General features: G+C 42.4%; 2 protein-coding genes across 3 annotated transcripts in view; both read left to right on the forward strand.

Annotated features, from left to right (window-relative positions):
* Positions 1–4,072, forward strand: part of pde4a (phosphodiesterase 4A, cAMP-specific) — a 49,935-nt gene extending 45,863 nt beyond the window's left edge. Inside the window, exon 15 of the mRNA XM_027027284.2 lies at positions 40–4,072. Within this exon, the coding sequence (XP_026883085.2) occupies positions 40–519 (480 nt within the window). The 3' untranslated portion in view covers positions 520–4,072. The remainder of the gene's footprint in view (positions 1–39) is intronic.
* A 3,278-nt stretch (positions 4,073–7,350) lies between these two features.
* Positions 7,351–13,755, forward strand: prkcsh (protein kinase C substrate 80K-H). 2 transcript variants are annotated; one of them, XM_035529067.1, is made up of 18 exons: positions 7,351–7,398; positions 7,857–7,977; positions 8,088–8,204; positions 8,341–8,436; positions 8,550–8,607; positions 8,924–9,041; positions 9,337–9,466; positions 9,805–9,889; positions 10,020–10,098; positions 10,168–10,251; positions 11,434–11,601; positions 11,706–11,796; positions 11,943–12,012; positions 12,112–12,201; positions 12,306–12,380; positions 12,468–12,567; positions 12,667–12,836; positions 13,537–13,755. In XM_035529067.1, the coding sequence occupies exons 2-17, from the start codon at positions 7,887–7,889 to the stop codon at positions 12,811–12,813; spliced, it is 1,599 nt and encodes a 532-aa protein (XP_035384960.1). In that variant the 5' UTR covers positions 7,351–7,398; positions 7,857–7,886; the 3' UTR covers positions 12,814–12,836; positions 13,537–13,755. The 2 variants fall into 2 exon arrangements, with proteins under 2 accessions (XP_035384960.1, XP_035384961.1); XM_035529068.1 differs by lacking the exon at positions 7,351–7,398 and adding an exon at positions 7,426–7,525.
* The last annotated feature ends 3,731 nt before the right edge of the window (positions 13,756–17,486 follow it).

Raw genomic sequence — 17,486 nt, forward strand, 5'->3', positions numbered from 1 at the left:
TTATAAATCTCCTTCTATAAATCTTCTTTCTTCTCACAGGTGGGTTTTATTGACTATATTGTTCATCCCTTGTGGGAGACCTGGGGTGACCTGGTGCACCCCGACGCTCAGGACATCCTGGACACCCTGGAAGACAACCGGGACTGGTACCAGAGCACCATCCCCCAGAGCCCCTCCCCCCCACCTCTCCCTGACAATGAGCTCAACTCCTGCACAGAAAAGTTCCAGTTTGAGCTCACCCTGGAGGGAGAGCCAGCGCAGGGGATGGGGCGTTCTGACCAAAACCACCTCAGAGATGACCCACAGGAGGAGCAGAAAGACATGAAGGAAGGGGCAGATCCTGGCGGAGGTGGGGAGGTGGAGGGTGGAGGAGAAGTGGCAGTGGAGAGGTCTGGGAGGAGGCGATTGCAGGTCCAGTCAGTGGTGGAGGAGGAGGATGAGGAGAGGCATTCTGATGGAAGTCCCACTGAGGAGGCAGAGGAAGAGGAAGAGTCGTCCTCTCCCGCTGATGACACGTGAGCTCGGCGGCCTGCTGGCTCATCGAAAGGGAGTGGAGGAAGCAGGACGTCCTGAAAGAACATTGTGTCCTTCACCCCCACCCCTGTCTTGTCCACCTTCCTGCGTTGTCATGGGAAAATCATGAACAAAACAATACTTCTGCACCAACTCAATAAGATGTTTCATTTTATTTTTCAAAAAAGGGAACAAATTAATATTGCTAGCAGAGAAGTAATTAACACAGCAACTGTAGATTTGTAATGGGGGCTGGGGCCCTTCCATCAGAAGGTAAAAGTTTGATTGGAAGAAAATAATTTTAACGGAGTTTAAATGTGGCCATTTAGATGGTGTAGCACTCTGTAACTTCGACACATGCACATTCACATATGTACATGCACAAGCATTCACACCTACACACACATGCCTAGACTCTTGTCCACACACACACCCACACATCTACACACACATCTACACACACGCACACACACACACACACACACATCACTTGCAGGTTTATCTACCACATCAGCAAATGTACCACACAATATGTGCACACACCCTAAATGTGTGTCTGTGTTTGTGTTTTGAGGGGACTCAGATTTGGAAAGGATCTCTTTGGAAAAAGCCATCTCAAATGGAATACCAACTATTATCCGTATCAATAGTCAACTTGTTTTTAACGGATTCATAACAGGAACTGAAATCCTCGGGAAGTGCATGGTTAGTTCAGTTCGGGGTGACTTTTATTTTCTGTTTCTGTCGGAAAGAAAACCATGAGGACACGCCGCTACAGAGCGACTACTGAGGGGACTGTGGGTTGTAGAAGGAAGTGGAGGAAGAGACGTGTGGAAGTAGCAGGCGGCGTGGGCCCTGGCTCCTTGTTTCCCTTTACCAGGAGTGCTGCCAATATGAGATGGCCACGTGCCTTTCTGAACCACCAGCTTCAGGCTCTGGAGCTGCCGTGAAGCAATGCATCGTGGGACAGGAGTGTCTGCTTTTGTCTTCATTACTTTATTACCTGTTATCGCTCTCTCTCTCTCTCTCTCCCTCTCTCTCTCTGTCTCTCTCTGTCTCATTGTCGTTCAAGGTTTCCATGACTGTTGGAAACATTGGCGTCGCCTCGTTTCATTGCATTAAGTCTTCCTTGGTTGCTTCCGTGCATGTCAAGCATTTAGGGGACTCTGAAATAAGGGCAAGCCCTGGGTGTGGCTCCTGGGCTGATGTCTCCTGTCACTGTTCATGCAAACAAGGATAGTCACTTTTTAATAATAAGCCATGGGACATTCTGCATTTGCTTGCTGAATTACAGTCCCAGCCTGTCATGAGAAAACCAGGATCTTTACAATAGAGACTGGTAGATTCACACTGACAGTCTCATGTTCACCCACTGAAATAATGCAGTCATGCTCTATCACAAAACCAATAATATTCTCAATTGTGTCTTGCTAAAGAAATTGGTGAGTAGGTAATTCAGTGACTGAGATGTCAGAAGGCGGTGACTGGTGGAGAGGAGGCTGAGTCAGAGACATGGGCCAGACTTACCATGCACAGAGAGTCACATGCAGCCATTATTGAGTTTAATGCTTTTTTGCCTTAACACTGCAGGGTTTTTATATATGTTCCCATGTTGACTGACGAGATGCTCTTGACACATCCCAGAATATTTGTTATGTGTGTAGATCTGCTAAATGTCTGTCTGGATACATAATTACTGCATCATCTGCACTGAGAAATCTGTACTAGAGCAGTGTTTCTTGTCAAACACACTGCTGTGAGGTTGTGGGTGTCGCACTACTGTAGATGGCAGCATACTCATGATTACTGTAGTGCAGCTGTTTTCTCACAAATGCCAATAACTGAAGGGGGTCTGGGTGAGAGGTACACATTTATGTTTACCGGGTCTCTTAGTTTTGCATTGGAGTTATCCCAACATTAAAATACTGCCCCATGTGTGTGTCTCTGAATGTAATAGTTGACAGGGAAATGGTGGGTATTTCGTGAGAAAAATCCTCCTCCTCTACAGACGTGGGGACGAGCTGGTTTCTGCTGGTCAGTAGCTTAGCTTTGAGTCTGTGCCTGTTGCTACCTTTGAGGTCACATCAATACAAACCCAATAACAAAATGTCTGAGTGAGTAAACAAGGTGTGATCAGATGAGGTGTGGCTTGTGGCACGGGGCCCCGATTGATGGGTGGTGGGGCTGTGACCCAGGAAAGGGGTGAGAATGAGAATTTACTGGTCAGAACCGATGACATTCCCATATGCATTTTCCTACCTTACCCTAGACAATACTTTAGTTTGTGACTTTTTGTTAATGATGTAAACTCTTAAGCAAACAAATACTATTTGCCATTTTAACACACTACTGTAGCAATCGTTTCTTATTAAGAAATTATTGAATTAATTACTTGCTGCCATTCTTGTTGGAATATCAAAGGGAAAGTGTTTTCTTTGAACAGTTTGTGTACAGTTTTTATTTTTGTATCATCTTGGTTGGTGGTCATGATATTGAAGATTAATTACAAGAGAATATAAATATTAAGAGTTAACAGCTTGTTTTGTATATATTGTAATGTTGGACTGTATATTTGAAATCACTTGGAATCAATCAGTCACTCACTGACGACTTATCAGTTTTAGTTGTTATAAAGCATTAGTAGAATTGTTGAATTTGCAAAAGCACCTGCACCCTCTCCCTCTTCTCTGCTCATCTCTCTCTTTTCCATTTTCCGTTCAAATTCACAGAACGAATCCTCTACCTTCTTGAATTGCTGTATATTAGAAATGTGTCTGAGAATAGAATAATCATTGTTAAATTCTACAACTCGTTTGTACCCGCACTTTATATTTGCTGTAGGATCATGAGGGAGCCAGTCTGGGGTAAACAGGGCGTTTTCAGGGGACATGGTAACAGTTGCACAGGAGATGCACATGGCTTGGTTAAGCCTTTTCCACCATAATGGTACTCTCTCCCTGTTGCATGACAAAGACAAGCTACCCTGCATCAGTAATCCATGTGATGGTTGATCAGTAATCCACGTGATGGCTGGTCGGCAATCCACATGATAGCTGCGTCAGTAATCCATGTAATGGCTGATCAGTGTAGGGTTTTCAGTATTTTGAGTAAGGGGGTCTTTTAAGATACTTCCTGACACAGTCATAAGATTTGAAGGATAATGTGGCTTAATTATAAAAAAAAGATTTCTTTGTAATTTCAGTTACTTTCCTCATATGAGAATCATTTATGGACTGACTCTCTGGGCTTTAAATAATGTTACCTGTTCATAAATTATGATAAATAATATATAGGAAAAAAACACCAGAAAATGATTGTAATATTTGTAAATGACATTGCTGTAATGTGTATAATGTGTCCAAGTTATTTTATATTATATTATTTTTATGAAAGGTAATCCACTGAGAGAAATAAGGTGTCATTTTGTGAATAAAAGGCATTTAATAAGCAAATGGCTATATATAAAACAAATATATATCAGTATATTTTTCTTTTCTTTCACCGTTCAGTACTGTAAAGTGTGTTGAAAATACAAATAAAGGATGATTTTTTTAATAAATGTGATGAGAATGTTTGCAGTATTGTATCTTCTACCACTGTGGTAAACAGCAGCCATGGGACACAGTATAGAGTACCAGTCCACTGAATGTGTGTTTTTCATAGGATTAAAAGAATTTTAGTCTATTTGTTTCTAATACAACTATAAAAAATGAATGGTTCTTAGCCTATGGGAATCATTTCCAAAACAAACAGACATAGAAACAAACAGATTTATATATAAAAGTTTGCTTCTTTGTCTGTATGTAGGCACATTGGGGGAATTTTTTTTTATAATTAATTCCCCACTCGCCCTCCCGCTGGCCGGTATTTTTCCTCCAAGCTCAGGTCCTCTAACAGAAGCCTGGGAGCTCGAGGGTCCAGCATAGTACCATAACAGTCTCCAGGACTGCACTCTTCTGTACGTAGATCTCATGGAATGTATGTTGTTCATGGACTCTGGGTGTCACAGCTCTAACTACTACTACTACTGCTCTAACTACTACTGGAACCACTCTTGCCCCCTGTATATTTGTATATCTGTATATATAAAAATCCACTTGCAGCAGCCACTTGGCATAATGACTGGGTGGCTGCCTTCACTGTGATACACCTCTGTTTGGCACTGGAGAGAAAACAATAGAGGTGCTTGTTGATATGCAGCTGCATCAACATGACAGCTTCATGCCACTGACCACAGCTCTCTAGCGATGTTTCAGGCGGTCAACTACACCCTAAGACAACTAAGTGGAGAGCAGATAACAGCACTGGCAGAGCTGAGCATGAAGGCTCAGACATTCTCTGTGTTCAAGAAGACTGGAGTTAGCACTGCAACATTTCCTGAATGCACTGCTGCTAGAGAAACTGAGGTGGCACGTGCAGCTCGCCAGGTTCCAAGTGTCCTCTGTCAAGGCAGAGAGGGCTGAACTCATCCCAGGGGTAAAGACAACATAGTGCTAAAAGACAGAGGCGCTTGAGGAGGAGATGATGTTCATAGCAGCCTCTGAGTGAGTGGTGGTGGAATAGACTGGTGCGGGTTGTTGCTAGTGCAGACTCTGGGCTGAGTGCAGTGTTAGCAGACAACATCTCATGGCCCTCATTGACACTGTCTCATCAGTGTTGCTGCTGTGACGACCTGACCTCCATTACACTATTAACAGCACACTAGAAGCAAAGCCTGTCCAAGTCAATGCCAAACACCGGCAGCCGGGTCAACATGAGAGGAAGGAAGTAACTCCTGTAGTCGGGGGTCTAAGACAAGTGCATGAGTTCTGGCTTGCACCTATACAGGATCTGTATATACTCAGTTTGGAGATCCTCATGGCAGCCAGGGCATTGCTCAATCTCAAAAAGGGAATGCTGGGCTTACAGGGGAGAAAAGTGAAACTATCCATAGCAGCTAGTGGCAGAGCAGAGTCAGAAAGTCATGGTTCCTTGGCAGCATGACCCTTGTGTTCCATGAGGGAATCTGCCAGCTGTTGAGGAGATGAACATACAGTGTCAGAGAAAGTTGAGAGATCCTTGATGGTATGGCACGCTGCCAGGCTGAGGGTAACATGACTTTTTCATGGGTGAAGCCACTTGTACTGGAAGAGCTGAAAATGTAGTACCAGTGCTGGTTGGCAGATAGCAGAAGGGCAAAGGCAACACACACAAGCAGCGCCGTCATCAGCATCGATGATGCAGCAGACAGCAAAGAAAGCAGAAAACATTGAGGGCAGCAGTGGCAAGTAAAGGAGTTTTGCACAATACAGGATGCGGTGCATGAAATGTGGCAGCGGAGCCTGTTTGGCTTAACAGAGAAGCACAAACAGTGGCACATACTGATTTAGTACAGTGCAACAATAATGTCATTAGTGTTGTACTGATTTGGCTCCATCCCCACAGGCTCCCCTTTGCTAAAAAGTTAGCTGGTGATTGTGGGGATCATTGAGCCATCAAAGAGGTTCTGGGAAGCGTAGATGATCCTGAAAAAGGACCATCAAAAAAAGGATAAGAGTTTGGGCCTCTGTTTCAACTATTGGCGGTTCAGCATTGTTACCTGACTTGCACCTGCTTCAACAAATCGATGATGCCTTGGATCAGCATGACATCTCCACATGATTTGTCTCACTGTATCTGTAGAGTGGAAGTGCAAGACATCAAGTATGCAAACCTCTAGTCATATCTGAAAAAGTGATGTATTGATATGGCTGTATTGATCGTGGTCAACTCCTCCTTGCTGCACCAAAATAGCCACCTTCAAATGGCCACCACCAAGACAGAGATAGCCAAATTCATCCACAGAACAACACAGTGCTGTGGCAGAGGAGCCCCAGGAGGAGACGATGTACCAAGGAAGAATCCCAAGTGGGTAGTAGCAGAGCAACTGGGTTTGCTGGCGGTGTAAGCATAAAGGTCATGAATCCAGTTAGTGTCATGAGCCTCAGCCAGAGGGAACCCTGAGTGATGATGTCAGCAGGTCCAGGGGCAGACGGTTGTGTTTGGTTCTCCACCAGGATCAGAAGACATTATGCCCGGAGCAGGGTATTCAGAGCAGCTCTGACACTGTCCATGCCAAACACCAGCTCACCAACCAGCACTTACTAGAAACTAGACTATGACTTCCTCTACCAAGAATAGCTGCTCTCATCAGGGATGCAAGTGTGCCTGTACAACCCATGCCACAGGAAGAGACAGTGCCCTAACTACTGGTTGCCATGGGGGTACCCATGCTTCTAGGCTGTATGGATTCCCAAGATGGTTGACCTTAGAGGGGGGTGTCAGGCTGTGTGGCAGCTGCTACTGGACTTTTGGAGTGGGCCAAAAGTGCTGTGCACCTTTCCACCACCTTATTTAGAAAAAATTGTTAAAATCTGTTCACTAGATAATTTGTGCATATGTGTACAGCTTTGGTTCGTCATCACTTTGTTGTAGTTAATGTGCCGGATGATGTGAAGCTTAAAAAAAGTAAAAATAATTGTGGGGTGTTTCCCCAAAAGAAAGAATGCTGGCGAGGCTATATAGCCTAACGTCAAAGGTTATGTCGAAAGTAAACCTAAAAAGGTAAACGAATTAAATGCTGTTTGGAAATATAGTGTGGTTTGTGTATTTTGCATTTCAACCGTTTAATTGAATGGTATACCCTCAATTTCAGATTTATATTGCTCATTTACAAACGTTAAATTTTAATAGCTTTTTTGTGTTCAGATTCAAATACTACGTAGCTGACAGCGGCGGTTAAAACGGCGGCCCCAGACTTCTTTTGAAAGTGGAAACAGGTTGACGTCAAATCTTTACCTTACCCATAATCCAATGCGCCCGAAGGCTAGTTTACGTGAGCACGCATAGAGTTCGCTACGGAAGAGGGTAATGAATGATTATCTCATTTGTATGCACTTTATTAAATTGTTAAATCTCTTCGTGAGTTTAACAGTTGCACTTTTACTGCTCTCATGTTTATTATTTTGAGGCCATACACTAGAATTACTAGTAGGTAGGTCTCTAGATTAGCTAGGTTAGCTATCTGTCCAGTTTGCTTGGTACTTGCCTAACGCTAACACGTAGCTAAGGAGTGCTAGTAGCTAGCTAGATAATTGAGGGATCTAATCAGAGACGGTTTGTACTCAAATAATTTTATTAACCTGTTGACTAGTTAGTAAAACATTTAACAAGCTAACCAGGTTGTCGTCCAAATGTAATTCAGCGGAAAATTGGCCGGTAGTGTGTGTGTGTGTGTGTGTGTGTGTGTGTGTGTTGCACTGAATATACGTTAAACCAAGTGTCTCTCTATTTAAGATTTAAAACAGAATATTTTGCACTCCAAGGTCACGAGCGTCGGATATCATAGCTATATCATGACGGGCACGCATCTACTATTCATAAGCTTAGCATTAAGCTTAGGGGCAGCTGTAGAGGTTCAAAGGCCACGCGGAGTACCAATTACAAGTAAGATTATCGCTACATTTCATTATTAATAAGTAGCTTTTTTACATTCATTGTGCGGTATAATGAAATGGCTCCTTTAACTTGTTTACTTATCCGCACTCCCAATTCAGAACGACAGTTCTATGACGAAAACCTTCCATTCACGTGCCTTGATGGTTCTCGCACCATTCCATTTGATCGCGTGAACGACGATTACTGCGACTGCAAAGACGGCTCAGATGAACCAGGTGCTGATAAAGTCTTTATTTGAATCATCTCTGAATCTCTGCACTCTAATCGCATTGCAACACTACACGAACGCCCTTCTCTTCAGACGTATTTTGTCAAAGTTACAAATGCGCTATAAATGCCTTTTGACCTCAGGAACCTCTGCGTGTCCCAATGGTAACTTCCACTGTACTAATGCTGGCTTCAGACCCACCTTCATTCCGTCATCGCGCATTAATGACGGCATCTGTGGTAAGACAACTCTATCTCTGTTTCTACTAATTATTAAAGTGTAGTTTGAGTTGTGTTAGCGTGCAGCATTTGTTTGTGTATATCCTGTACAAAACCTGTCTGTTCCTTCAAAGACTGTTGTGACACCACTGATGAGTACAACAGCGGGGCCAAATGTGAAAACACTTGCAAGTAAGTTTTAGAGTAATTACTTCTGTGGGGTTAATGTTGCATAATGTATCCTTTAGAAGAAAACCTTAGCTTTAAATGAATGTGTATTACCCTAATGGATCTATTTTTATATATCTTAAATCATTGTGCTGATGCAGTTAAAATAAATGCTTGGAGTACAATGCTGACCTGACATAGTTGCTGTGTAATGAATACAAAATGTACAGGGAAAGAGCATAGCAAATGGCAGTTAGCATTGCACAGATGTGATTAAACATTTGTTGCCATTGTAGTATATTGGGGTTGAGCAGTCCTATCACATTGTACTGGCACTTAGGGAGCTGGGCCGAAAGGAGCGGGAGGTTCTCCAGAGGATGGCCGAGATCACCAAAGAGGGCTTCCTCCTCAAACAGCAACTCATTGAGGAGGCCAAGGCTGGGCAGCAAGAGAGACAGGTGGGGTAACTTATCATACCTTTACCTTTAGACTAATGTCTCCTCAGAAGGATTCTTGGGGTTTATAAGAGATGAATGCAAGAGTGTTGCCTTTTATTGAGGTAAATGATTGCTTTAACAAGTTAAATAAATGCTTTAAGGAGTTAAATGGTCGCTTTAATGTATGTAAGAGATGAGAGTAAGTGTTGCCTTTTAATGAGTGAAATCAATGCCTTAACAACTTAAATGCTGACTGCAGTATGACCGTCTGGTGTAAAGCTTTCTTCCCCGTGGATGAGTCATGTGTCTGTTGTAGAGGAAGCTTACTGAAATGCAGAACAGTCGGAAGGAGATGGAGGAGAAAGTGGAGGCCTTGAGAACTGTTAAAGAAACAGCCGAGGTGCCCGAGAAGGAAGCCAAAGAGCGCCACCTCAAGGCCTGGGAGGGTAAGTGCTGCTTCTTCCTCTCATGGCACATTTGCCACGCTGCTGTCTTCCTGACGTTTGGCTTATGGGACCCACTAAATTCACACTCCCATCTATCTTCAGGATTTGTTTTCTGAACAGGACACATACAGTTAACATTCCAGTGACCTTTAAGATACACAAGACATATTCTGTAGTAACATAGCTTGACAGGGCAGGAGCAGTGTGTCATGACACATATTAGTCCTAGAGGCTGGGTGCTCTGTCAGTGATTTATTTATTTATTTATTTATTTAATGGAGCTCCTGCCTCTTTTTTTTTTGTTTGTTTGTTGTTGTTGTTTTTTACTGTTACTGCAGAACAAAAGGCAACAAGCCGCGCAGAGAAGGACAAAGCCAAAATGACCGAGGCTTTTTTCGAGCTGGACGATGATGCAGATGGCTTGTAAGTGCCACAGATTGTGTGCTTGTCTGTGTGCATGCAGTTTTAATGCAGGTGGGGTCTGTATGTCCATATGCAGTGGTAGAGCAGATGGTGTGTTTGTCCAGTTTATGATGATGTTTGTGTTTTTCAGTGTGTCTCTCGCCGAGCTGCAGACTCATGCAGAGCTCGATTCGGATGCTGATGGCAGTTTTTCTGAGACTGAGGCCCAGGTGTGTTTTCGTGACCCTCTCTCTCTCTTCCTCCCCCCCCCCCTAATTTGTGTATTGATTTGCCTCCAGGCCCTGTTTGGAGGGGCTGAACAAGTGGACACAGCAGCTTTTGAGAGGGTGTGGAGCAACATTAAGGACAAGTATGTCTCAGAGGTGTGTAAGTCTCTTACACACACCTGATCTAACCACATTCTCAGCTTGGCTTATATTCTCTCTGGCTTAAATAACTGCATAAAGCTTTTGGCAAAGGTTTTTTGTTTTTTTTTGTCTGAGACACAGAGAAGGTGCCGTGTGTGTACCACATTTTGTCTTTGATTTGAAGTATTTTCAATCACTTTTTCACCACCAGCAATCACAAATCTTGGAGGCATGACATGACATACAAAATAATGTCAGATGTAGCATTTCATCATTTTTGGTAAACACTCATTGAAATTTGCAAAACAAATTGGTCTTAACAGTATTTTATAGGCTACTAATGCTTTCTGGGGAGTCCTTCAGATTGTCCCTGTGTTCAGCTCCATGATTGTCTCTGATCCATAGACAGAACCAAAACCTCAGCTGAACTGTTTATTTCCTAATCTAACTAGCATGCTAGCTAACACTAGATGAAGTAATTCTTAAATTTAATGCAACTGCAGTGCAGATATTCATGTAGCTACTAACTGCGATTAATTGGTTATTGTGAGACCAAACACTTATAGCAAACGAGGTTTTATTTCTGTGTTCACTTATTAACTACAAGGTATGTATTACCACCTCGTGTGTAGTTCTCAAGCAACTCCCCTATGTCGTATCAGTGGGTCAGTCAGAAAAATAACTAACTAAACTGCAAAGTTCTCCAGTATGAACCAAACTAAATCTGAAATAATCAGATCTGTTTGACATCTCTATCATGACAGCTGAGTCTTTTTTTTTTTTTTTTTCCTCTTTCTTTCCTGTCCTAAGATCTTTTGTATTTAGTAGCAGTGATGCCACTTCAGTCCATCTGAAGGCAGAGTTGGTTCATAGGAATATTTCAGCATTCTCAACAGTGTCTATATTCTGAGGAGAGGAAATAGCCATCTCAGTTTTAACACGAAGCATCTTTTGAAATTAGGAATATAGGTATTGAAGAAGATTAGCTCTGTGTTAATGCTTGACAAATTCACTGGCTGTCTGCTGACATTCAGTTCTGAGTATAAAATCTTGAGGCCTTTTTCTCCTGTTCTGGTGGAGTTCTTTTGTAAAGAGTGTTCAGATGAACTTGTGTGTGTTTGTTTTGTTTTTGTTTTTTTCTTTTCTTTTTCTCTACAGAGCTGATGTCCACCAACATGTTTTCTGCCTCTCTTACAGTCACAGCCTGTGGAACCAACACCCGTCACCACGCCCCCCGAAGAGAGCAAGGAGCCCCTCACTGACAATGACTCTGAGCCATACCCTGACGATGAAGACATCCTGGAGGAGGAGGAGGAGGAGGAGGAGGACGACGAAGACGATTTTGCTGAGGAAGACCTCGATAAGGTGAGAAAGGTGAAGCTGCCTATCCGCTCTGCAGGTTGGCCGGTTTGACTGGCTGCTCTGTCAGTAAAGCAGGTCAGTAAAGGAGGTTGCATTGTGCGGTACAGGCCACGCCTACCACGAGATCTCCAGAGAAGAAGGAGGAAGATGAAGAGGCCATGTCCCCGTATGATTCTGAGACTCATGCCCTGATCGATGGTGAGTTCCCTACCCCCCATGTTCACAAGGTTTCGCATGGAGGACTTCATGCAGCGCGCTTCAGTATAATGTCCTTGTGACTTTGTCAGTATGGTGTTTGTCAGTAATGCCGTCTGAGGTGGCAGTAACAGTCTTGTCATCCACAGCCGCTCAGAAAGCCAGGGATGACTTTGAAGAGTCAGAGAGGGCTCTACGTGAAGTGGAGGATCAGATCAAGTAGGTGCAGTGAAGCCAAGACCATTCCCATCATTCTCTAGGTGTGAACTTGAATCTGTGATGCCTGAATGGGCCATGTGGGTCTGTTTATCCCAACAGGAACATTGAGAAAGAGATTTCCTTTGATTTTGGCCCCAGTGCTGAGTACACATACCTTTACAGCCAATGCTATGAACTCCCCACCAGCGAGTAGGTCAACCTCACTGGTGTCCTCATTGACTTATGACAATGGATTTTCATGGTTTCTGTGGTGTTGGATGTGTGTGCTCATGTTTCCTGTCTTTACTTGGTAGGTACATCTATAGACTCTGTCCCTTTAACCGTGTCTCCCAGAAACCTAAGTATGGAGGCTCAGAGACCAACCTGGGGTAAGAGTCTTCCCAGGATCTCAATCTCTTAATTAGTGTATTGTTGATCAACTTGCTCTCACTCCCTGTGTGTGTTTGTCTTGCTAGTACTTGGGGAGCCTGGGCAGGGCCTGAGGAGAATAAATACCTTTTGATGAAATATGAGCATGGCACTGGATGCTGGCAGGGTCCTAACAGGTCCACCACAGTGAGTAACCTCCACTCCTGCTTTCACTGTAGTCTTGGTCTGGTGTTTACCAGATGCACCGCTGTTACTGTGGCCATGCACTGCTGTTCCTCTCTTAAGGTGAAGCTGACCTGCGGAAAAGAAACAGCTGTGACATCCACATCAGAACCCAGTCGCTGTGAATACCTGATGGAGTTCACCACACCCGCTGTGTGCCAGGACCCACCCAATGCTGACTCCTCCCTACCTGGCCATGACGAGTTCTAGAGCCCCAACCGCTTTGTGCTCTGGTGAGTTTAGTGCTTGTGGACATGGCCCAATTAGAGCCAGCTGTAAACTCCAGCAATCCTCTGTTCCACCAGCAGAGGGCAGTACAACCTTAGGAGTGAAGCACGCTGAGGCATTATTATTTACCCAGCACTGATTCATAGCAGCACCTCTAGCTCAATGTTGCCCCCTCTGGGCTCATGCTGTCTCCTTTTGTACAGGCGTGAAGCAGGACTGATGTTGGCTGCTTCAGAATTCTTTCATAAGTTTTCATGCACAAATTGCTCCACAGTCTGGTGCCATCAGCCCAGTGGCAGTTAGTTGTTATTGGTCCCAGGGAGGAGAGGACCTAGGAAGCCGCACATGCTTTGCTGAGTCTCTTGTGCACAGGGTGGCAGAGAACCCTTCAGTACTACTGAGACTGGACTGGATTGGGTTGAACTAATTGCAATGAAAATAGAGACTGTTACATAACAGCTCTGTAAGTTTCATGGCATGGTGTAGAGATTAACATACAGAATTAGTTTTATAATATTTAAGTATAACACTTAATATATGTACTAGACAATGTATTTAACATGATTAAGGGCTCATTGTCAGTATTTGTTTTAATAATAATAAAAAATCTAAATAATAATAAACATGCTACTCTGAATCCATGGCATAAGTGTGGGACGTCAGCCTGTGTTTCGTGGTGGTTAACTGTCGAGTTGTCTTCCCCAGGTCGGTGTGGCCCATACCTGTTCCTATCATCCACCTTGCTATGCTCTGGTTCCTGTCCAGACTGATCAGGACAAGGTTATGTTTCAGTGAAGCTTATGATGGATAAAGTGCTTCATATTTGTTTAACTGGTTTTGTTGTCCTTTTCATACTGATGCAGAACTCTGTCCACATTCCATTGTGAGTTTGCAAATAAAGTTGAATTTGTGTGAACCCCCAGATTATTTGCTCTCGACTGGTTGTGTGTGTGTGTGTGTGTGTGTGTGTGTGTGTGTGTGTGTGTGTTTCTCTCTACCTGGATATCACTACCACACTGCTGTAGGTTTGCAGCAGAGATGTTCTGTTTCTGGGGTGGGGACCTGGGCATACAGCAACCTTTACAAGTTGTGTGTGGTGTAAGGACTATCCCTGTGCAGCAGTTCATATTCAGTACTGTTCAGAGGCGTCAATGGTCGACTTAATTACACACATCAGCACTTCCTCAGTATGCTTCTTTAGGACTGTGCTTGGCTCTGCCCACACAGACACATCCAAACATAACAAGCAGGACGTCAGGATTCTGAACTTTTATTTTATTTTTTTTCTGGCATGTAAAGTACAAATAATTAAACAATTCCATGAAAAAGTCCTCAAGCGTCTTCAGCTGAAATCCCCGTAATAAATATCCTAAACTAAACTGAAAGGTTTATTTTTAATTTTTTCCCTTTGTTACATTGTTGACTTTGTTCATTTGGTCATGTTTGGAAGTGTGAGATTTTCACTTGTCACCCTCTGGCACTGATAGCAGGGGCTCTGTTTTTGATTCCTTTTTTTTTTTTTTTTTTTTTCCATTTTTTGTATTCTATTGTACCATTCTTGAGAAATGGTGTTAGAAGAACATTGCTAAGTAACTCTGTATCCCTTCTAAATTAATTGACACAAAATACTATTGGTTGAGAAACAGAGGAACCACTGACCCCTTTCCTAGTCCTGCCTCTGGCAACGCCCCTCAGCTGTAGGTGGGGGTTAGGATATTTGCTTGGTTCCACCCACTCTGCATACCCTTCCCTTTCCTTTTGTGTGACAGCAGTGAGGCAGGAAGGGGAGGAGCTAGGAGAACGCCAGAAGACCCAGGCTGCTGACTGGAGCCTGCCTCGCACAGTCCCTCCCTGGCCTCACCATAGACTCCACCTCCTTTCCCACCCACACACCCACCCTCTCTCAGTCAGGGGGTCTGAAAGTGGCTGGGAAAACAAGACTGTGATTAGATCAAATAATCAAAAGGTTTTCATTTAACAAGACAAACAAAACACAGGCAGTAAAGGCATAACATCTAGCACACAGCATGTATGTTTACACTTTCGATTAGTTTAATATAGCAGTGCATTCTTTGCCTATGGAGAACTTTTCCAAATAGTAATTCTAAAGCTGCTTTTTTTTTTTTTTAGTCTATTTGTTCCCTTTTAAGAAAAACAAAACGGTGTAACCACATTTTGGCAAAATTAAAATTCTTTTAAACTTGCAAATATAATGAATTAAACCATAAATATACACAAAACATACTTTTATACGAGGCAATAATAATAATCATAATAATGATAATAAATAGTTTTTAAGTTAACAATAAGTTAAAACTACAAGCTTAAAGTCGCCCAAATAATACAAGTTCATTGGCGCTATATTGAAAATTTTTTTGTTTAAATTATTTATGTTGCAACAAAAGCTACCACAGACTTTTACAAACACAATTAAACACATTTTGATTGAAATAAAAAACTAACTAATTCTAAAACCTGCATACACTGTAGGAACAGCAACTAATTTTAAATAATGGAAAAAAAGATAAACTGTACCCAATAAAATCAACCAAGGAAATTATTTAACCCATGTGTGTTCTCTATGGCAACATCAACAACACAAATACGCTAAGATAACATGTGATTCTGATATGTAAGGTAAATCAATAAATTACAGGAAAAATGATATTCTGAATTCGACATGGGCTATAACTTGAATGAAATATTAGACAGTATTCCTTTCACGGTCTTTGATAATTGCTCTTTTCAGTACCATAATTGGCAGGTTTTTTCACCTTGAATGGTCAGAGCACTAATTGGGGGGCTGAGTACGGGATAATGGACATTATCAGAGATCAGAGCTCTCACTGTTTAGGTAATTCCTTTAATGTACCTGTTAGTTAACACTTACGTTTTTTTGTTTTTTTTGTTTTTTTATTGTTGTTGTTCATTGCATTTGATCCTTTCACTATTCCGCAAACCATTTCAGTGTGATGTTTAATTTCTTTTTTAAAAAATATATATATCTTTTGTTCTCAGTCAATATAAAAACAAAGCACATTGCACTTACTGTTCCATAGGAAAGTTTTTTTGTCTTTTTAAATGATTTTATTGGTGTTTGTTGCTTAAGCGGTGCAGTACGAGTGGCTCCTGCTGTTGTTCCTGGCTCTCTACCGCAGCTCTGAGGAGTGCGTCTCTGGATTCAATGTGCATGTGTGTGTGCATGTGTGTGTGTCCTTGTGGTGCTAAAGGGTTAATATGCGCTGGATTAGTAGCCAGAGCTGAGGACACTAAGACCTCTCTGATGAAATATTAACCTAGCCAGCCACTTCCTCCAAAGAGCTTTACAGCAAACCACTGGCCTAGGTTGCCAAGTCTCTCATTTCTACCCCTGCTGCCTATTGTCACTGACTCTAAAGAGTGGCCAGAGATCTCATCAGGCATCCTTCCAGGACTTGATGTATTGTTACAAGGTAATGAAGCCGCTTTACCAGCACACTATCAATAAATGAAATGGGCAGAGGAGTGTGGGATATGTTGTTGGCATGAAGAAAGTGTATTTGGAAGTGAATGTTATCTCTATGGTGCTATGAATACAAAAGTGCTGTAGTTGATTGGATTGGATGGTTGATTAAATGTGACTGAATCTTTGTTATGAAGGGGAATTAAGAGAGAGTAAGCAACACAACTGTGGTGAGGGGATCAAGCATTACTGTGATGTGTGTTTAGGTGTTTAAGGTGAGAATTATCTTTTACAAAGTCTGTGCTAAGAGTTGCAGGACCGGTGTATTCAGTGAACAAGCCTTGGTCCCTCACTTGGAAAGTATACAAAGCAGAAAAAAATGATATGAAAGATATGTCAGTATGTTTGAGTATGGTGAAATAATAACATAAAGTTTAAATAAATTCTGATCAATCTAAAAGTAATACATGGAAAACAGTCATAGCAGACAGTATGTACCTTCATTGTGATAATATGAATCACATGAGGATATACTTTAATCTATAGTTTATGTGAGCTATTGTGTATCGGCTATAGTTAAGATTAACCTTGTTGAGTGCAGTGGATTAAGCCAATTTTAAACAAACTGTTTGGTGCTTTGAGCATGGTAAACATGCACAGTATATTATACTTCATCCTAAACTGCCAGATGGAGATGATATGCATGGATTGAAATATTCCACAGTCAGGTTTTGGATTCTGGAGCATTCTGGAGTACACTGCAACTAGTTCACGGAGTCTCCAGTGATGCAATGGGTGTTCACCACACCACTGCCAAAGCAGTGCTTGATGCAACTTTAGAGAAACTTTCTTTGTTTTATTCTTATGTGTATATCTATATGTCTGCTAATTTTCATTTGTTCACTTTTTTGTGTATTTTTGATCATGTAATGGTTCCACTGCACGGTCACTGTTGCAGTCCCAACCCCTCAGACCCTGCCTGTCCACCACAGCCTGTTAGGTCTCTATAGCAGGCCAGTCAGGACAGAAAACCATGCGGTGTGCTCCAAATCTTTCCACACTTAAGAATCTGTAAAAACGTTGCACAAGGTCTCGTTTTTTTTTCTGTAGATATAAAAATATATTAATCTCTAACGTAATCCTTTTTTTTCCCCCAAAGAGATCATTGTCCTCTTTGGCTAACAGCGTTATTTAGAAAAACAACATGACATTT

Source organism: Electrophorus electricus, chromosome 8 (genome assembly GCF_013358815.1).
Source record: "Electrophorus electricus isolate fEleEle1 chromosome 8, fEleEle1.pri, whole genome shotgun sequence".
Taxonomy (NCBI): Eukaryota; Metazoa; Chordata; class Actinopteri; order Gymnotiformes; family Gymnotidae; genus Electrophorus; species Electrophorus electricus.